Source organism: Idiotropiscis lumnitzeri, chromosome 21 (genome assembly GCF_059441095.1).
Source record: "Idiotropiscis lumnitzeri isolate Australia: NSW breed Sydney's pygmy pipehorse chromosome 21, RoL_Ilum_1.0, whole genome shotgun sequence".
Lineage (NCBI taxonomy): Eukaryota > Metazoa > Chordata > Actinopteri > Syngnathiformes > Syngnathidae > Idiotropiscis > Idiotropiscis lumnitzeri.
In genome coordinates, this window is record NC_142411.1 from 12,478,412 (window position 1) to 12,500,348 (window position 21,937).

The 21,937-nt window shown below is 41.7% G+C and overlaps 2 protein-coding genes across 4 annotated transcripts in view; one reads left to right on the forward strand and one right to left on the reverse strand.

The window, feature by feature from the left end:
- Positions 1 to 456: 456 nt before the first annotated feature.
- On the reverse strand, positions 457 to 3,983 carry LOC148317001 (uncharacterized). Of its 3 annotated transcripts, none has more exons than XM_088285782.1 (3): positions 3,909 to 3,983; positions 3,620 to 3,686; positions 457 to 2,213 (listed from the first exon to the last, which is right to left on the reverse strand). In XM_088285782.1, the coding sequence occupies exons 1-3, from the start codon at positions 3,925 to 3,927 to the stop codon at positions 1,664 to 1,666; spliced, it is 636 nt and encodes a 211-aa protein (XP_088141908.1). In that variant the 5' UTR covers positions 3,928 to 3,983; the 3' UTR covers positions 457 to 1,663. The 3 variants fall into 3 exon arrangements, with proteins under 3 accessions (XP_088141908.1, XP_088141909.1, XP_088141907.1); XM_088285783.1 differs by lacking the exon at positions 3,909 to 3,983 and adding an exon at positions 2,407 to 2,451 and having other exon boundaries at positions 3,620 to 3,884; XM_088285781.1 differs by lacking the exon at positions 3,909 to 3,983 and having other exon boundaries at positions 3,620 to 3,884.
- cfap206 (cilia and flagella associated protein 206) overlaps positions 3,653 to 21,937 on the forward strand; it is a 62,391-nt gene continuing 44,106 nt past the window's right edge. The window contains exons 1-2 of the mRNA XM_088285780.1: positions 3,653 to 3,850; positions 7,074 to 7,164. Of these exons, the coding sequence (XP_088141906.1) occupies positions 3,743 to 3,850; positions 7,074 to 7,164 (199 nt within the window). The 5' untranslated portion in view covers positions 3,653 to 3,742. The remainder of the gene's footprint in view (positions 3,851 to 7,073; positions 7,165 to 21,937) is intronic.

The following is a 21,937-nucleotide window of genomic DNA, read 5'->3' on the forward strand; positions in this document are numbered from 1 at the left end:
CAGTGTACCGACGAAAGACCACAATGGGAAAGAGGGTTTTCCGTGGTAAACACACCCGACTCGGAAAAATGGAGCGAACCACCGGACAGCGACTGGCCACAGCCCTGTCGACCAGATGCGTTATCTACTTCTTTGCAAGGCTGTGCCTGGTGGCAATCAGCGCACAACCTTGAGACTAGGACAGCATCAACGCAGAAAAGTTACCCAGCCGCAGATTGCTGTCTGCACTCGTCTCAAGAAACCAGCAGCTTTCGATTTGCTATTATTTTTTTGGTTATCTTTTTGTTGGCTTCTCGCTTGAGGCATGGGTTTCTACTCTTTTTGCCCAAAGTTACGGAATTTTGGGGTAGTTTTTCTCCCCCATCAAGCGACAGCCTTTGATATTTGAAACGTGATGAAAAGATAAAGATGTCCTTTATTAGTCCCACAATGGGGAAATTTGAAACGCGAGGGATTTGTTAAAGAAATTTAAGTTTGTAATGTTATCAAGTTTCAAACATATACTTACAGTCAGAACGTCACAAACTTAGCAGAAGTGTGAACCAAAAGATGTCTTGGAAACTGAAACTGTTAGAATAAACAGGCAGAGCGTGGGCGAGTGTGATAAAGTCAATGTTCAAGTTTAACATTCTGTATGAGTTGCATATTCAAATTGCTTTGCTGTTGTTGGAATTTTAACTATTATCTGACTCCATTAACCAAACACGACTTACATTCATCCAACAATTATGCGCGCTTGTTTTGAGAGAGAGATGACCAAGAAGCCGGTGATTTCACACGGGGCGGATTTATTCCTAACAGCAGATCTAGTACAAAGTCTGGGGCTCGGTTCCTACCATTACAGCTCTGCGCGTCTCTGTACCCAACAGAAGACCGCCCCCCCGAGTTGACCAGGATCATTTATACATTTCAACAAAACAAAGCAAAGACATCCTACTACTCCTATTTGCTATGTGTCATCTGCAGCTAACTTTAGCTTTCTCTTATTGGATATCTTCACCCCGCAGTATGGCGTGTCGGCTCTTCCCATGGGCGCGCGCCAAGGCAGTTGTTTGTGCGCTCAACTGCCCATGAGACACTGGATCTGTTATTCCGTTTTCACGGTCGACCGTCTGACCATCTCACACAACAGCGCCTTGATGTTTGGAACGTTCTGCGTCAGCACACTCAGTTCTCAGACGTGCGGCTCGTCCTGTACAAAACATCTGCCACCCATGCATTTTACATAGCCTGCCCTGACCTTTTATTGTACATTGAATTAAGCACAATCCGTAAATATCTTTATTGCATTAAACTGAATACATGTAACTTGTAGTCAATTGTATAAAATCCATTATAGCCAAATGTATAAGATCCTTTACTGTGATGCAAAAAAAAACCCACACGGGAGCAGGAAGCTTCAAATATTTCTCTGGGCCTTCTCACTGAAAAGGTCCGGAGGTCTGCTCCTCATGAGTGACAAAGACAATATTGGCTGGTTGATTCATTTGTTCAGGCTTGTTTTGATAGCAACATCCCTGACATTTTTTTTTTAATAATATAGGAACAAGAATTAAAAAGTGCATTTATTCAGTAAAATAAAATCCCTCAATAAATAATAATTTTACATAAAATTGTGTCCCACGAATATTTTATATTCATACTTTGTGAAATGCACTTTTGATTACAAAATAGCACTTAATCTTTTCCTATAAATTTTCCCAAGATGGTAAACAGAATGAGGGGGATCCTTCCGCGACCATTGCTCTTTGCACAATCTCTCTAAATCAGGGTCAGCAACAGAAAAGTCTTTAACACAATTAGCAGATGGGCACTTGCGGACGCTGTATCGGTCCGTCGTGGTGAAGAGGGAGCTGACCAAAAGGCGAAGCTCTCGATTTACCGGTCGATCTACGTTCCTACCCTCACCTATGGTCACAAGCTGTGCGTCGTGACCGAAAGAACAAGATCTCGGATACAAGCGGGCGAAATTAGTTTCCTCCGCAGGGTGTCTGGGCTCTCCCTTAGAGATAGGGTGAGAAGCTCGGCCATCCGGGAGGGACTCAGTGTCGAGCCGCTGCTCCTCCACGTTGAGAGGAGCCAGATGAGGTGGCTCGGGCATCTGATTGGGATGCCTCCTGGACTCCTCCCTGGTGAGGTGTTCCGGGCATGTCCCACCGGCAGGAGGCCCCGAGACGACCCAGGACACGCTGGAGAGACTCCCGGCTGGCCATCTAAGCAAGGTTTATTATTACATATAGGTGTGTCACTACCAGCCAAGTAAAAAAAAAAAAATAATAATTGATGTCTTTAACCGTCAATGGCAGTCAACGTGTTAATATAACCGAATAAACCTTTTTCTGTTTTCTTACTCACCCCACCTCTTTTCAATTGTTTCCTAATTTCTTCACAGTATCTTAGACTTACTTATATGTGTGCGGTCCATCCATGTGATTTTAAAAGTGAGCCATCCTGTAGATTAACACAATAAAAGATCCAATTTATTATAAATGATGTTACATTAATATTCTATTACTTCTGCGTCCGTCCATTCACGTGTTCTGGTCGGCCACGTTTCCTTTTTTTTTTTTAAACCACAAAACATTAAAGAAAACTAAAGTTATATTAATGTGTAACTTTTGTAGAGCATGAAGTGGACCTGTTTTCATGTAGTTGTAGATAGCTGGTTAGAACAAGATGAGGTGGGCATTATATTACATTTTGCTCATTTTTCGTGACGAACCGAATTGCAATCATCAGGGTGTCCGTCAGTGAAGTCTGTCACATGGTCTGTTGGAAGTCTGTTGGTCCGTCCGTCGAGCCCCAAAAAAGCGTCACCAAAACAGGCGTCCATCACTGATTTACGAGTAACTCCCTTACACTCACGGACACTATGAATGATGACCAATCTGACGAACAAAAATCCACTTCCGACAGTGCTTCATCCGTAATTCTTAAAAAGTGTCCCATCGTTAGTCAATCGCCAGCAAAACGGGCGTCTATCAGTCTGAAGGAATGCCCACCTCAGAGAACATGTCTGGCTGGACTTGTTTTCATTTAGTTCTGGAAAGATGGTTGAAACAGGCATGACTTAACATTTGTAAATAAATTAGTTTACTATCAAATGCCCATTTACAGTCTTCTCTTTATTGTGTCATGGTTTGAGGTGTCACAAAAGCAAAACAGACATCTAATTACTGCACTGACAGTCTGACACACAAAAATATCTGATGCGTCACTTGTACAAGACCTATTGTCAGTTCAGTCCTTATTCTTGTCAAAATTTTGCGAACAGGAAAACGGTACAATGTTATCTTTTTTTGTGAAATTTAATTTTGCTGACGAGAGCTGTATACAATTGACTGCAGAAGTTAATTTTCCTTTCTTATATTTTATACTTAATTACATTTCAGTATGTACTTTTTTAAAAGAGTTTAATCAGTAATTAGATTTAGTGACTGTGTGAGTATGCATTATACTAAAGTACAAATAAGGTCAGCGTGTGGGCTGGGTTTGCCATTTCTGGATTACCAAGAATTAACCCTAGTGAATATAAACGGTTCAGAGAATGGATGGGGAAAAAATATTCCTGTTGAATGGCATGAAAGCAATAATAAAATAATAATATGAAACAGTGTACCTGAAGCGCATTCTTCTAGGACATAGTCTGTCTCCGGTCCGGCCGCTGTTGCTTTGGCAACCAATTGCTAACAACACATCAGCACTTGGGTTTAAGCAAGCGACAGTTGTCACGATTATAAATATGGATCGGGCTCTGGTCGAAAGTGTTGTTAAAACCGTCATTCGGGAATTAATACACGAATGTACTGTAAGAGGAGATGCTTTGTCGACCGATATGAACGATTTAAAGGTAAGAACACATTAATTACATTCATGTTGTAGATGACTAGACAATGCCGTTATTTTACCCTGGTTAAATAAATTCATCTACGCGTCTCTGCAATGACGTAGTCCGGTTACGTCCGTTGCTGTGGTGGTCTCTGTGACGACTGCTCGGAAGAGTAACGCCAGCAACTCTTTGAAAAGAGTCGTGTCGCTCGCAGGCGGCGAGCATAAGTAAAAAACAATGCCATAATGCTGAGTTTACAAAGTGGCAAAGACTCAAGAACCCCACAAGGCTTTGAGAGTGCAAAACAGATTATTACACCAATATCTAAAGATGGCAGTTCACTCTCCACAAAGGTAACACTCCTTATAATGCAAATATATTGACCCTAGCATATAAAGAGAGAAAACAGCAACCTAACTGCTTAACTTTGAGCATTCTTCAGATAATTTTTAATCCTTTTTTTCCTCAATCTGGTGTACTTTGGGAGTCTTATACAGAACAAGAAGGTGCACTAAGTAGGTACATTTTGTGGAGTGCATTTTACTCTAAAAAGACATTTGGTTCCAGTAAGCAAAAAAAAAAAATGGTCATATTCTGTGAGAAATTTACTCTGAGAATTTTGTGCTGAATATTTTACTCTCACGAAACGGTGGGCGACTCACAGCGCAGAGATGCAGGGATTGATTCCAGCTCCGGCCTTTCTGTGTGGAGAGTGCATGTTCTCCCCATGCATGCGTGGGTTTCCTCCCACGTTCCAAAACATGCACAGCAGGTTGATTGGACACTCAAAATTGCTCCTAGGTATGAGTGTGAGTAAGGATGGTTGTTTGTCTATGTGTGCCCTCCGATTGGTTGGCAACCAGTTCAGGGTGTAGCCTGCCTACTGCCCAATGATAGCTGGGATAGGCTCCAGCACCCATGAGGCCTGAGTGAGGAAAAGCGGTTCAGAAAATGGGTGGATGGATTTTACTCTCAAATTTTACTCAATATTACTACGACTAAATATTGTCTTGTTAGAGTAAAATGTACACTATGGAATTTATTGTTTATAAAACAACAGCCTAGAGTATTGTTTCTCAAGTGTGGTATGATGCAAGACCGTCTAATACAGAAGTGTTTACTTTTTAAATTTTTTTTACATAAGTACAAATAATGATGGATCAGCCTTAAAAAAACAACATTTTCACTGTACTGGGTAGTGAAACTGCAGTCATTTAAAATCACTAGTAATAATTTTAATGATATGAACTTAAATTGACCATTTGCTAATGAGTTTACTGTTTCAGATAACTAAGAGACAGTTGTCATCACTTTGACCCCTGCGCCGTTCAGTGCTTATATGTGTGTATGTTCTGTGTCCGCAATTATCACTAAATGAGCAGATTGCGTGGGTACAATAATTGTACGCCCAGAAAAAACTGCGAATCGAATTTCCTGACTAATCCAAGGCTTTAAAGTGTATGGAAACCAAAGAAAATTACTCTAAAACCTTTTTTAAGGCCTAAAAAAACAACAAACAAAAAGAAACCCTCAATGTCTTTATGAGCTGGGTCTGCCCACTGGCCATTTGATCCAGCCGGTGCATCACTGGGTCAATGGGGTCACCTTCAGACTCTGAAGATTGTTGCTAAGTATAGGTTGCTCAGTTTTTATTGTTTAACAGAGAAGCAAAATGAATCAGAAGAAAATCCATGATGAGCACACTTAGGTCGAAGGTCACAGATGTGGGTTGATGACATCATACCCACTTTCCCCATGATTTCATTGTCAGTCTGACCCCGCACAAAAGATTATCATAGAGTAATGCTAATTGCATGATAACGTGTATCCATTTGAGAAACTGTTCATTGAGACAAGAAATATTATTGTTCAATAAATGTTAAAATTTGTATAAACCATGTCCCATACACTTTAACGTTTCCATATCTATCAAGTACATATGCATGCTAACAGCAGAGATGTATTTAAAGATCATTGTTTGTGTATGAAGAGACATGCGACACCATTCTGCATTCAAGCGTGCCTGCATTTCCTTATTCTGACAACATGTAACCCGCTCGTCCCAACTGCTACTGGGGCATAACCTTACAAGAGGGGGGGCAATATCACCACCCCTGTAAAAATAATTAGATTGTTAATTTACTATTCAAATCAGCTTAAATAATTGTGGGCTTTTTATGGTGGTGATTTATCAAACCAAAGCGGGTTAACATTCTGACTTCCACGCTGTTCTTTCGTCTGTGGAATTGTGTGTCGTGCTGCACACGTTCGCAACGTTTTATCCGCATGTGCAGAACGCAAGATCTGTGCATATATTATTAGTATTATTGGCAACTTCATGGTATTGTAGGGCATTCTGATGTCCATAAAACTCACTGATGAGCATGAGGGGTGACAAAGCTTTGAATGGGAACTTGCAAGCTACTTTGCACTGATCTTTGCAGCTTTCCCTCACGTCACATATTCTTTTGACAAATCAGTCACACTTTTTATTTTTTTATTTTCACCCCAAACCATGCCTCAAGGATAAATTGTTTTTATTTACCATCGCTACTGCGATGTGTAATAATCTCCAGTTTGCACATTCTTCCATAACTTCTGCAACACTCCTGCAACACTCCCCCCCACTACAACCTTCTGCGACGTGATCCTGGTGGATTTCTTACACCACTGCCTTCTCCTGGTTGATTTATACATGATTTACAATGCAGACAAAGATGATTCTCAGTCATAGGCTGTGTCAGAGCCTACTGTACACTATGGCGCAAAAAAAAAAGGTTAAGACGTATAGATATGTCTTTGGGAGGCGGGGACTAAGTTTTTGAAAACGTATATATGCGTCTAATGCAGTGGTGGGCAAACTTTTTGATTGGCGGGCCACAATGGGTTCTAAAATTTGACAGAGGGGGGCCGGACCAGGAGCAGATGGATGGAGTGTTTTGGTAACCTCACTTCATCGGAGGAAAAAAAAATACATTTCATTTTCAATGAAAGTGAACCAAAGCATTGCAATAATATATATGTCTTTGAAAAACCACAGTATTTAGAAAATAAAACATGAACAAGGTTTATTCATTTCATTTTTTTCAAGTTCGGCAGGCCGGATTAACACGCTTAACGGGCCGCATGTGGCCCCTGGCCGGGCCTTAGTTTGCCCACGCCTGGTCTAATGGATTGAGTGAGTTAAGCCCTTTCCTCACTAAGCGGCATTTTTACAGTATTCTTTTTGTTATATTCCTTACAGCTGTCCATGGAGACACTCACACCCACATGCAGTCCTTCCCTTGACACAATCAAGATGCAAGTGTATTTTGACATGAATTACACTTCTAGACGTAAGTGAATGTGTTTTCTCTGTTGCATGAATGTTTATATATTGACTAGACTTGTGTCAAGTGTAAAGAATACTACATTGTATATAGAACTAATCTAAACTCAAATGATGGCCAATCAACAAGTCTGTTAAACAGAGAAAAGCACCGTATTTTCCAGAACAAGTCCATGTGTTAAATATAACTACTTAAAAAAAGCATCTCAGTATTCTCAGTATGAACTAAAGAATTCTCACTGATCTTAAATGCATACATTGTCATACAATTGATCCAGAAAGTAGTCATTGCGCTTGTGTTAAAGCCGTATTCCAAAATTGATGACTCAATAAAATGGTTTGTTCAGTTCGACACAACACCCCATATAAAGTAACTGCCAGATGTTTGACTAAATATTAAAATAAAAAAACTGATAAAGTACACGTACATAAGTTCACCAGCATTTTAAAATTCACGGAAATTCACTCAAGTGCGTCCTGCTTTCATTGATCAGCCTTCAAATATTCCAGTTGTTCATTGGACATACTGTACCTGCATTTGCAAAAGCATACACACGTGTGTAAATGTAAGTTGGATAATGGTTGCCAATCTAATTATTTGAATGTCTGTAAAGGGGTTCCACGGGTGTCTGTTGTGGGAACACTGTGGTTTTATTTGCATATTAAAGATTTAAATTTTGGTTTAAATTATTGAATTTTTATGTCCTATATCGCCCTTACTTGGGTTATCCTTTTCCATATAAGCCCATTTTCCACTTTTTCCATTCTAACACTAACTTCCCTCATGTCTTCCCACACTACAAGTATAAATTTCTCTTAGGTCTTCCTCAAGGTCTCTTGCCTGGCAGCTCCACTCTCATTATCCTTCTGCCAAATGTACTGAATATCTCTCCTCCGGACGTGTCCAAATCTATCTAACTTTGTCCCCACAACATCTAAATTTGAGCTCATCTGTAATCCAATCCAACCTGGTCATTCTTAAAGTGAGCTTCCACTTCCTCCCTTCTGCCACCTCCAGCTCTGCTTCTTGTCTCTTGCCAATGTCTCTAAGCCGAACATCTGGCTCTTCTATCACATAAGCAGTGTTACAACAGTAAGCTGTACTTTGAAAAAGTCACATAATTGCTTTACTGGTTAATTGATCTTAAAAGTACTGTATCGTAGGTACTTTACCAATTAAATAACTTTAAAACTAATAAAGTTGGATGACAAGTTGCTTTTTAGTTACATTCAACAGCTGCCGATAACACCACCTCGACTGACAAATTATAAGCAGTTTTGCCCAATTTTATTGGAAGTGCATTTTTAAGAGTCATATTTAATAATGAATGTTAATGAACAACAATGTTTCTTGAAGAAAACTGTCAATCTTTCTTGATTTCACTGAACATGAATAACATTTTTTAAATGAAAACAAATATAAATAAAAAGTCTTCTAAGACCTGACGTAACATAAATTAATATTTATAAAATATAAAATGAAGACGTCACGAACTGATGAACCCTTCTCAGAGAAGAGGTAATAAAACCTCTTCTAAGACAAAAAAAGAGTCCTGTTGTGTTTTATTCACTGCCCTGAGAAAGAAATGACCTGGGAATATCTCCCATCTTCCATACTGCTTATCCTGTACCGGGTTGTGTGAGGGTGCTGAAGCCTGTCCCAGCTGACCAGGGGCAAAAGGCACACTACACCCTGAACTGGTCACCAGCCAGTCGCAGGATACACAAAGACACCATCACCGAGTGGGAACCGATCAAAGTCAGTGGGGCTATACCACTGCACCATCAGTGACCGAATAGGAATGTCCACAAGAAAAATAAAGACAGCATTTTTTTGACCAGACAAAGCTATTGGCAAAACTACTAATGGAAAAATGTAACATTTATAATGTACATTGTTTATAAATATAATCAGAGTGGAATATCTAGTTACAAACACATTTGTTTTATGTACCTAGAATACTTCTATTTACAAACTATTTGGGTTATATGAATGGTCGTTTCACGGATGAATGGAGGATCAATGTTGTAATTCTCATGCTATGCACCCATCATTGGCACGTGCATAAGACATTGCTGTGATTTGAAAACTAGTGATACTCCTCCGCGGCTTCATGCTTAAGCCGTTGCATATTTGGGTGGAACTTAGGCCTGCTTCCTTAATTATCCAATCACAAATCGCTAGTGCATTTGTGAAATCGGAAAATCATTACATTTTCGTCAAAAATCTATTCACATATTTTATTCTACAGCATTAATATTATTATATTCTACTCCTCATACTTTTATTATGTGCTACTTTTTCTACATTTCAATCAATTCTCAACATTCCAATTTCAACATATTCCAAAAATTCACAATAGGGGAACATTCATATTTCTCATCCCAAAAATGATTTACTGTATTGTAAAAATTCCTGGTTTTCCCAGAATTTCACATTTTTCACCCAAAAATTCATTTTCAATGTCAAATTAAAAATACAATTATAGTGTCAATTTGAAATGAAATATATTTACTTCTCAATTCATCTAAAACAATTCCCACACAAAAATGTAACATTTTCAGGATTAAAAAAAAACCACCCTTACAAAAAATCTTTCTAATTTGTAAATTTAATTTGTTTTTGACCGATTGAAGTTGTTCCAAATTTCAACTCTTGACCTTTTCCCTACCAATGCAAAAAATACCCACTTAGTAAAGTTTTTCTCATTAAAATACCCAGAAAAGACTTCTGGTGGAGAGGAAAAATGGAGTAAAGGCACGCATTGTGTGCTCCCACTCTGTCTTGATGAATCCTAACTTATTGTGACCCACTTTTTTTAAAATATGGTGCAAGAAAAAAAAACTGAGAAAGAATTATCCACTCGCCTCAGCTAACCAAGTTAGCATGGTAGCGCTCGCTGGCATGCAGGTGGAGCACCGCAAATCCATAGCTTTGGTGATGTCTGCGGTGTTCAAGTCGGCTTTTGCTTCTATGGTAACAAAATTGACTCTCTACAGGCTGTAGTTACAAGCTATCGTGAGCGGATTGTGAGTTTGGAGTCCGGCCTCAACCTAACTGATGACCGCGTTCTAAATTTTGAGGCTATGGTGCCCATGCTAATGTGGAGGCCTGCGCTAAGCTCAGCTCAAAGAGCTCATATCTGGAGGGGCAAAGCCAACGCAATAATATTAGAATTATTGGTCTTCCGGAGTCTTGCAGCCAAACCCCAACTTGGGGGCAAGCACGGGTGATCGCGTCTTTTCATCCATTTTAACTGAAGGAGCTAGTCATCTGAAAACCCCGCGGATGGAAGAACGAGCGGAAGTACAGTGATTCGCCAGTTTGCATCTACGACCAGCTTTGCTCTCCTGGGCGAGGCTCCAAATCACTTAGAAAGACGGTGTTAAAAAACTTTCCACTTCAGTTAAAGAGACTTCTGCCTTTTTGACTTATTTGAATGATTTGTAGTTCTGTGTTTTTTTTTCCGTTTAGTTTTTTCCCCTTCTAAATTGGCATGCCCAGTGACTATTTGTTTTGTTTGCAAGGCGGCTGTATTCGTCTGATGACTATTCTTTTTCAAGCTGCCGCTGGCGACCCAATCTTGTTCACGTAAGGGTGGCTGAACGGACAAAGGGATTATTTTGCTATTTAGGGTTGCTGTCATTGTTATGATTACTGTATTTGTTCATGATTATTTCCTTTTTTTATGTGAATTTTTTATGTTATGATACCATGCTATGGGGATCACTGGAGTCACAGGGGACTTTATTTTTGTTCTTTTCTTTTTTTTTCTTATATTTTATTCAAGAAGTGGGGTCCAAATCTTTGACTGTTTGTGAGAGCAGTAAAGGTTATCAAGAATGTATATAAACTGGGAGCTTCTTGGGGATAGAGAGTGCATTAATTTTTAAAACCTTATATTATCAATTGCATTTGTTTTATTATTTTTTTTACATTTTCCCCTCAATCTTTAGTTTTCTTCGTTCTTCTCTCATGTCCGTCGCACCTATTGTAAGAATCGTTTCTGACAATGCCCCTACCACGGTGGATATAAGTTTTCCAAACTATTCAGTCCTGAATACTATATGGAAGCTTTCCCCATTTTCTTTTGAGCAATTCAGATTTTTAACTTTTTTCCAACAAGAAATTTCCACCAATTTTCAAATAAGTGACACCCCGGACATCCCAAGAGGTGCTTTAGGGGAGGCGTTGTGGTAAATGTCGTTGTTGATGTGCGGGTCTGGCTCAGCACCCCTCCGGACAGGTCGCCAGGCAAGGTTGGCTTGGTGATGGAAAAAACGTCTGACACACACCGGTGGTTGGAAAAAGATTTTATTGATCTCAGCTGATGTCAGAAGTTCCCGAAAGCAAAAAAGGTGTCCCCCTCTCGAGCCTTCCCTTCTTACAGGGAAGGCAAACAAAAGACGTGAATATCTAATTCTCCCTTATTGCATATGCATTCTTATCCTGCTGCCCCTTAACTGAACTTTTCAACAGGCTCCTATGGGTGCGAGGTACGGACCCCCTCGCAGATGCGACTCCTTGGCGTCAGACCCCTTTTCTGTAAACACCTTCCTTGGGGCGTCGATGACCCCTGTTCAAATCCCTGACCCTTCGTAAATTATGTTGAGGCCCGATGCCTCTCAAGACTGTAACTTATGTATTCGGGAGGTCCAACCCAAGCCTTGGTATTCCTAAAAGCAACAATATCGTCATGGCCATAAAATAAATTGTATATGTTAGACCTTGTGAAAATACACTACATAATCCCCCCTTCGAGGCAAACCCAGATTGCCTCGACACTTAGTCAAGATAAAGCAAAAACGGCATCAGCATGAATTCAAAAATCTCATTCCAACATTTTATGCCAATCTCATGTCTACAATTTGAAAACCTATTTGACTAGATCCTAAATGATGCTCAAGGCATGTTACTTAAGGTTAACTTTAGACTAGGAAAAACTACATCTAATAAGGCCAAATCACTCTCTGATGGCACCCTAACACCTCCCACAGGACTACACACATCCGCAAGAATTAAAAAGATCGCCAATCAACCACCCCGGTCGCAGCAAAGTTACCCCTTGAGCAGTAATTCTTTTAGCAAACCGACATTAACATTAAGCAAATTTCGATGCAGTCCATACGGAAGTGTTAGGGATCCACCGAACCTCCGTCGGAAAAAAAACCCTCGTGTAGAGAGTGGGGAAAAAGAGGGAGGTCCTTTCTAACACATCCACAATCCAATCATAACACATCCACAATCCAATCAGGATGAAGGAACACTGTCACAAAGATAATAAACACATGACACAAAGTACAATAGCCGTAAACATCTAAAATGGAAATAAAGGCCAAATGTGACATGCATAAACATGTCTGAGACTGTCTGTGATTAAGGGCTATACAAATAAAATTGACTTGACTTGACAAACATAAGTGAAACAAACTAGTCATGCAGCAAATCCAAACAATATCAAAACATAGTAAAGATTTCCCACCAGCGTCGCGCTTCCTATGCGAGTGTCTGTGTGTGTGTGTATGTGGTGTACAGTCCATTGCACTGATAGAAAAGCACGCCGACAAACAGGACAATACTGGTAAGATTTACTGTCCCATCAACCGTCTGCAGGACCCTGAACAGCTCCACAGTATCCTGCAACAGTAAAACATCTGACAGTAGAAAGTAATGACAATAAACAAGAACCGTCAGTATCATATGTAAAAACACCACACTCAACAAAGACAGTCATGTTCAAAGTAAGACCCGCGGATAGAAATAAATGGACCCATTAAGACAATGATATCCGAACGCATAAGGCTAACGCTATGAACGCAACAAACCAACCATAAATCCCCTTAGACCCCCCTTGGATCCCATCCAACCTCACAACCATATTCAGGACATGACTGACTTGATCGGGTAACACTGTAGGAAAAAACAGATCTGATGTTCGCATCCTACAACACTCATAGGAGTCCTCCTTGTCGCTTGCTCCAAGTGAGGTTCCAATCTGCATCCACCTCCAGTTACACCCCACCTGAAATACAACAAGCAGAAACACTCCACACAAAATGGAGCACCTGAGATGCCAAATGGAATCATTTTCAACAAGAAAAACCGGCACATTCCAGGACGTGGATGGCTCCAAAGCCACTGCAGTCTTCAAGTCAGCCATCGTCTCCGGAATGCCCCCCTTCGCCCCCAAGCTGTACCATCACTGACTCTGTCAAATAGGGGAGGTGTCAGGTTCGTCAATCAGACATAGTATATTTTTAAAGTTTATCTTACCCCCGGTGTTCCGTGCTGTCCCTTCTGGTTCAGTCGGATGGTGACCGAGCCGCGCGTCGGGATGTTCTAGAGAGGCTGACCTCGAGATGAGGGTTTTAAATACTAGTTGCTGTGCACAGTCTTCCTCCAGCCGTCACTGTTCCCTCCGCTCGATCCAGTCACCATCCAGCCCGAACTTTGAAATGTCACAGAAGAATCAGAGACAAAATAGACACGGACACCAAGTGGCAAGAGTCTGGCAGCCAGGAGAGATGATACCCCAGTGATCGGGTCGGATCTCTGAAGCTTACTGCACCCCCCTGGGCCTTTTATTGAGATTCACGAGTTATATCACAATACAGGTTTACACAACAGATCAATGGTATGTTTATTCTGGTCGCAGCTGTTGTTGATCCTGCTCACGTCCGCACTTCTTTCATGTTGATTTTGAGTCGCCTTAACCTGGGTGCAGGTGGCTGTTCCCAGAGTTGTTAGTTAATGTGTGAACCAAAATTAGCAACAAAACCTATACCGTGTAGTTAATGTTGTGCCGTGTGATATCAACTTCTCTTTATTACATTTGTCAATAATTGTTCTTATGTTATTTCTCTGTAGCCACTTCATAAGAATTTCTTTATTATTCTCGACATTCTTCTTTAGCATAGGTGTCGTCGTAGTTGCAGCAGACTTCAGCAAACATCTCTTATCAGGATTCAGCACGATGTTGGTTGCGTCAGCTTTTCTCCTGCATTTCCACTCAAACTGCAAACACTCAAGCATAGTCTACTTCACTAGATTGCAACATGTTATATGCACTACGTATTAAAATAAAGCTGTGTCACGGCAAATGTATAATAACCTCTTAATATAATATAACAGGAGGGTGCAGAGACAGCAAAAAATTGGGGAAGCCGTGGAGCAGAGCCCAACATCAGTCGAACTCTGGGTCCACAACCCCTCCGGCAGAGATGCAAACAGGACTTTCGCTTCCGAGTGACCCATTCCCTGTATAGCATAATGTTGAGAAATTTGGTAATGTTCCAAGACAAAAGAATTTGTAATGGGGCTGAAATACACTACCCTGATAGTGAAACAGAGTATTCAACATCTGAACTGAAACCCGCCAGTCGTCTTTACCATGGGGCCTAAGTCTTTAGTATGATGATGCACACCGACAGTTAATGTGATTTGTGGCAGGCGAACGTAGACCATTCATACCGTCTACTCTGCTCCGGGGCAAGACACACATGCAAGGCAACGCTGGTAGACATTACAAACACATAATCCTAATGTAAGATCCATTTCTCACCCTCGATTTTGGGTGAATGCACACTGGCCAATCAAATCATCATAACTCAGTGTTCAATGCAAAGTACCAATTGGTGGTTTGAATGAGTGGGGGCGGCTACACCATGCAGACCAGAGCAGGAACAGGACATACAAACCACGGGAGGATGGAGACCCTGGTTTCAGAGCCGCCCAGTCTACTGGAACGGAGGAGAGCACAACATATGCTTCCCCCTGTGGATGTGCACAGTCAAATTCAGTCCCATCTGGTAATGCCACTCAAATTCCAGTGTTAGTTTCATATGTGCGGTGTCGGTCCACTGCAGTGACTCGGGCAATCTCGAGAAGTCCGCAAGGGTGACAGTGTTGTTGCTCACTGGGATATGCAGAGGGAGCTTGCAAAGCCTGGAATATCTTGTTCCACCATCAAAACTGTTGTCCATCAACCGTCACCGGAATGCCGGGACCTGCCAGTCCTTGAACGCTGAGGCTCCGCGGGCACCCCGATTGTGGACTGGGGGTCCCAATCTGGTTGAGGAGTCAAGTGTGTTTTGAGAGGCCATGGAAGCGTTGTCAGAGGAGTGGGTAGCGGTGGCGCCCCCTCGCTGGTGGAGCTCTTCGTGACAGGCATGGCACTGGACCACAGGATGGCACCTTTCAGGAAGTGGCTCAGTATGGACAGCTCATCACCCAGTGACCCAACACCCCACAGCAAGGGCACGTCCCACTCACAACCCATGTCTATAACCACTCCTACTTCTGTTACGTGACCTTGTTGACCGGCTGGTGCGGACAACATGCCTGCTGTGGCGCTGCATCACCAGAACCTGGCCCAGGAGCAGCAGAAACGGAAGGCGCCAGCACAGTGGGAGCTGCCTGTATTAGCCGCAGCATTAGCTGCTCCCCCCTCCCTTTTTTTTTTTCCTTTCCATATTCTTTTTCCTTTCCCAATGAATTAGCACTCTTGGCCCTCTGAACCCGCAAATGTACCAATTCTCTTTCTACATCCAAGACAATATTTTCTTTCATCATTCTTTCAAAATGACACGAAAATGTGTGCACTACTCAAACTGATTAGCAGTTTCTCATTGACGGACTATTCCGCATGACGTCAGTAACAGTAACACTTAAACATCTTTACATGCAAAAACAATTATGTGAACAAAATACTGCATCTATCTCCCCCCTTTGACACATGCCCCACATGTGTCAACACAAATACCAATAAAAACAGACAAAACTTAATTCGTTGACCAGCCGTCTCTCCTTCTGGAATGGACACTCACTTGAATGCTGAAACACAACTGGAAACAACTCACACTAACAAAATCACTTCCCATCCAGTAGCTGCTCCCGCAACCTGCTTGACATGGAAACGGCTCTTACAAAATACACCTCAATAAACAAACGACAACAAACCACATCTTACAGATCAAACATCACATAATCTCGGAACTGGAATCAGCAGCGTCCATCCTGTAAATCAGCCTGAATTCATCATGAACAAAATCAATCAACCATGAAAAATAAAGGGTTAGGGTTAAAAATTAACAAATACAGCATGTCATTCTCCCAGAAGGTGATCCACAACCTGCAAAATCAACATAAATCGTATAACCAACACAGCGTCTGCTCCTTTAGCAACAACTGAGCATTCACACTGAAAAGAACAGGTTAAAAAAACAAAACATTTCACCAAGTCACAATTGTCTTTTGGTCTCAGTCTCTGGCACGAATGCCATACATAGAGTCACCGTCCAAGTTTTTTCGTCTCATTGTCAACATCTGTGTCACCCCTCATTCAGTCCAAAGTCATTCACAGTTGGTACAGGTGTGTCCAGCAATATTACCGCAATAGGCCTTCTCCATTTGACTAATTTGGTTGTCAAATGATGCCATCAGCTATTCCACTTCCAAATTATTCGTCCACAAAGATTTGGTCAAGAACTGTCACCGATCAGTCAGTGTATCCCATTTGTTGAACCGCAGAGCATATGCAGTATATACTTCCAGGTGAGAGGAATTTATCCTCTTATCTTGATCACATCATCTCCAACTCTCAATGAACTTTTTCTGGAATATCTTCACACATGCCTCTTTAAGCATGCTACCTTTTATCAATTAAACAATTCACCACATGGTTGGTTGACTCCCATTCTGAATATATATAGTCTAAGTGTATTTTAATGGTGGCCACCCACACACACACGCACACAGACACACCGCAAACTAGTGACTGACACGTTTCCATCCTCTCTCGAACCTTTAATCACATGCAAATGAGTCATTTCACAGAATCAGAGCCAATTTTCTTCAATCAACAGCTCCAATCCACTATTACCAGTATTATTGCTTTCCCCAACTCCTTTCCAACTAATTGTAGTCCAATAGATCAGATGGATATCAATTGCAAGACCTAATTTACCTTGAAAACAACTCCGCCTCCTCATTGACTCTAATCTCCTCAATTTAATCCTAAAATGAATATCAAATTGTATGTTTAAAGTTCTTCCCGTGGCCTTCCAAAATACACCTATAATCCTAGAACATGGTTCAAATCCCCTCTTTGTTTGCTTCAATTGTTAAAAAACCTTAACACCTAAAGTTGTGCTGTATCTTCAAGTTCTTCTGTTTAATACCTCTTGGATTACAACTGTTCTTTTTTCTTCCCACATCTGTGTTTATCTTCTCATTTGTTGTCATCCCGAACCTCTCTTGCAGGTTGTCAAACTCTATTTTGTTTTGTCTTGATTTCTTATTCGTTTATTTAATTATTTGTATTTCCTCAACGTCAATTTACTACGCTCATGCCTCCCCTTTTCTAGTTCATTTTATTGTCTCTTGTGTGTAAATCCTTGGCGCTGTCACATGATCTAAATTACAGTAGTTAAATGTATATAATTTCTTTCTGTTTTGTAACCCCCCCTATAAGATATCTCCAACTTAAAGTTTGTGTTCATTCAAATTCACTGTTCGAGCTGCAAATTGTTCGTTCCTAATCAATCTACTAATGCTTTTTCCTCAAGAATTAATCTGTCTAGTTAACTATGGGAAACCTACAATGTCCCCCCTTTAGTGTTGCCTCAAATGAACAGTTTTTTATTTTATTTTTTTCCTTTTCCCATGCCGCTGTCAACCGAGAAAGTATTGATAGAAATGTATCGCCTAATCATCTGATCAAATCTGGTGACTTATAATTTACCACTGGCTATTTCCAACTGGCTATAACCACTGGCTATATTCAACTCTGCTGCATTAAGTCCCTCTGTTAGTTGTCGCCACGTGTATATTTTCCTTCTAATTTAATTTAATTCCATATGACTGCTACTCTTCTAAGATGTAACTCACGAGTATTTTAAAAATCAGTTGCCCTATACGAATAGTTAAATTGTGTCCTCTTACTAGATTTCGTATAGTTAGATTGAGTGATCGAACAGTCCAGCCTCCTGCAGACTGAATTGAAGACAGCTCAACTTCCATTACATATTCTAAGTTTCCCAATCAGGCCATTTGTACTCTGCTTCTTCTACCCGGGCTTCAGGAACCCAACTCAATGGGGGAGGCTGAGATCCCCCCTTTGAAACCCCTCGTTGTTCACTACCTCAAAGCAAAGGCCGAAGACATTTTCTGTTGGGGTCAGAAAAAGGAGGTGAATGCAGGATTCTGGATCTGCCTGCTAAAATATTTAGACACAATGTTAATTAACATTCTATTTATTAAAAGTCATTAGTTATGGCTAGCCTACCTGTAACTACATTTTCCAATTGGTGGAATTCCATGTTGTATACTCTAGTATTTCTGTAGTGCTGTATGGTTCTGGCCATATTTATCAAACATTATCCTGCCCCTGACCAATTAAATCCCCTAATACCACATGTAACTTACTCAACTTCCCCAAATTCCTTTTCTAACCGTTCTCCTGTCTGCCAAGAAAAGATTTCACTGAATCCCTTCAATAAGCATTAATTTTCCTTCGTTCTTCCTTAAAACGGTTCTCAATTCTCCATTTTGCAATACCTTAATCCTCAAACGTCATTCATTTTCCCAATCGCACATTTCCTTTAAACAGTTCTCAATCCTTCATTCATTCATTATGTAAATTACTCGTCTTCTCATTGGACGCCCTCGTGTGCAAGCCTATCCTAGACGCTCACAGCAGAAAAAGGGGGGGGGGGCTCACTGTTCATACGCCAATCACGCGGCACCCGAGCAACCAGGCTGCCAGGGGTTACGCCCCCTACCAAAGGCTCCAGTTTACCGGCCACTCCTCCCTGCCAATTTACGAGCAAGCAATCTCAAGCCAACGGTAACAGCTCCTACCCCCTGAACTTTCCGCTCGTTACAATTCACTTACGCTTTCCTCCTTACATCTACTCAACCTACTTTACCTCTCAGTCATCTCCTACCCCCTCTTAACTTGCCACTCATCCCAATTCACTTACGCTTTTCCTTCTTGCATCGACTCAACCTACTTTGCCTCTCAGAAATCTCCTATCCCCTAAACTTTCCGCTCATCCTAATTCACTTACGCTTTTCCTACTCAACCTACTTTGCCTCTCAGTCATCTCCTTGTTACATTCAGTGCAATCCTCACAAGGGCTGCAAGTTTGCCCCGCTCGATATTAAACGAGCGACGCACCCCCCAAGTCTGACCCTCACTCCGCACGACCATCGTGTCCGCTCAAGGAGGGCTTGACCAACGTGGATTCGGTGCAGGTTGGCCACCCCCACAACGAACCCGTTCAGCCGACTGTGTCCCCCGCAAGCACGACACTCGGCCACGCGTTCCTCGTTTTGATGGCTTTCTCTCGTGAGTATCACATGTACACAACCCTCTAAGGTTGTCAGCCAACGGCCACACGTGCACGCGCAGCACCCAGACGTGTGCGTGTTTTGGATTTTCTATATGAAGTCATTTTTGTCATCCCTACTTTCTTCATCCTTATATTAATATTATCACATTATAGTTAATGTTATTATCGGTATGTCTCTATTAATTTTCGAAAGCGCTTGTATGTCTTTCTCATTACTTCTGCAGAATTCCAAACATTTCTATCGTGTGCACACATCATTTATCATTTATATACTGGTATACCATTATTAACCCCCTTAATTAGGCCTAATTTCCACGTACTTTCATCTCATCTCTTTATAAACCCTTGCGTACATCCTGCGGACCGCAGCCAGGTTTTTGATTTTGCGTGGCCTTTACCAGAGTGCATTTGATCACCGGATATGTCTCAAACATCGGAATCGAACCAGTTTGACAAGGAACCTCCGTAACATACCAACAACAACAACAGCTCCTGGCTCCGCGCCGTCCACACTGAAGTGCGTCTTGTGCCTCAAATGCTCTCCATGCCACGACGTGCCCAATACTATACGTGGGAGCGCGCTTCTCTACTTCTGTGTGGATTTCTCTCATTCCAACACTGTCCGGACTTATCCTTTCATCTTCTATTTCTCTCTTTCATTTCATCTCTTCACAAACCCCTGCGTACATCCTGTGCCAATACGGGGCAGACCGCAGCCGGGTTTTTGATTTTGCGTGGCCTTTACCAGAACACATTTAATCACCGGGTATGTCTCAAACATTGGAATCGAACCGGTTTGACAAGGGCCCTCCGTAACATACCAACAACAACAACAGCTCCTAGCACCGTGCCGTCCACTGAAGTGCGTCGCGTGCCTCAAATGTGTTCCATGCCACGAAGTGCCCAATACTATACATGGTTGCGCGCTTCTCTTCTTATCTCATAAGTTCGTTTTTTTCAGCCCATAATTTCCTTCTAACCTTACACCCTGGCTAGGGCTTATTTACTACTTTATTGTCTATAGCTCGCTTCTTAACTTCTCAATAGCAGTTTTAGAGTTTTATACTTCTTGTTTCCCATCTCTTTAACCACTAGACCTTTTTTTCTCTTTATCTTCTGCACATTTCTCCCGCGCTAAGCCCATATTTACTTAGTTACTTTCATAACCTTTTTTTTTTTTTTTTTATATTCTTGCATAGTGCGGTTACTTTGACCTCTTCTCATGTCTTAATCCCTACAGTGGCCTTTCCCACTCTAAAATCAAGACATCGGGACAACATTTTCCATGACCAACCAACCAGCAGACTCACACGGACAAGCTCTCTTTAACTGCCCCAAAACCCCCGACCGCTCAGACACAGGCGCCCAACATCCATTGTGAGTAAAAGCATCTCACCTCACGTTCAGCCGGCCGGCTGTTGAACGCCTGCGCCCCAGCACCCGGAGGCCCTCACTGGAGCAAGAATCCTGTTCGTGATGCCAAAAATGTGGTAAATGTCGTTGTTGATGTGTTGGCTTGGTGATGGAAAAAACTTCTGACACACACCGGTGGTTGGAAAAAGATTTTATTGATCTCAGCTGATGTCAGAAGTTCCCAAAAGAAAAAAAGGTGTCCCCCTCTCGAGCCTTCCCTTCTTATAGGGAAGGCAAACAAAAGACATGAATATCTAATTCTCCCTTATTGCATATGCATTCTTATCCTGCTGCCCCTGAACTGAACTTTTCAACAGCCTCCTATGGGTGCCAGGTATGGACCCCCTCGCAGATGCGACTCCTTGGCGTCAGACCCCTTTTCTGTAAACACCTTCCTTGGGGCGTCGATGACCCCTGTTCAAATCCCTGACCCTTCGTAAATAATGTTGAGGCCCGATGCCTCTCAAGACTGTAACTTATGTATTAGGGAGGTCCAACCCAAGCCTTGGTATTCCTAAAAGCAACAATATCGTCATGGCCATAAAATAAGTTGTATATGTTAGACCTTGTGAAAATACACTACAGCGTGCAAAGCATATTTGAAGGGACAAGCTATTTCGTTGACTTCTGTATGCCGCTGGTCTCTCAGATACTCTTTACAATGAACGTCTCAAGCTTCAGGCTGAATATGATCTTTTGACAACAACTAAAGTGGAAGCGATGCTGCCGAGGAATAAATACCATTACTTTGAGACGGCACAAGGCCGGTGGACTTTTTGCTCATCAGACAAGATCTTCAGCCTTCTCTCGGTGGATCTCAAAGATTAGGTCTACAACTGGAGTAGTGTATTTTCACCCTAAATTGAGAAACGATAACTTGTTGGATTTCCACTCAAACCTGTATGAGTAGGAGTGCTCGCCGGGAGATTAGGAGGGTTGTAACCCTCGAGAAAAGCTTGTTTACCCGAGTGTTGATGTTGATGTGGCTGAAGGTCCCCTGATCATGTTGTCGG

Bases quoted from the DNA above. Each gene is read 5' to 3' on its own strand.
- LOC148317001 (XM_088285781.1), bottom strand. From the start codon at position 3,783: ATGACGGTTTTAACAACACTTTCGACCAGAGCCCGATCCATATTTATA. The intron at 2,214-3,619 runs GTACACTGTTTC...AACCTTGCTTAG, and splicing joins CCTAGAAGAATGCGCTTCAG to ATGGCCAGCCGGGAGTCTCT.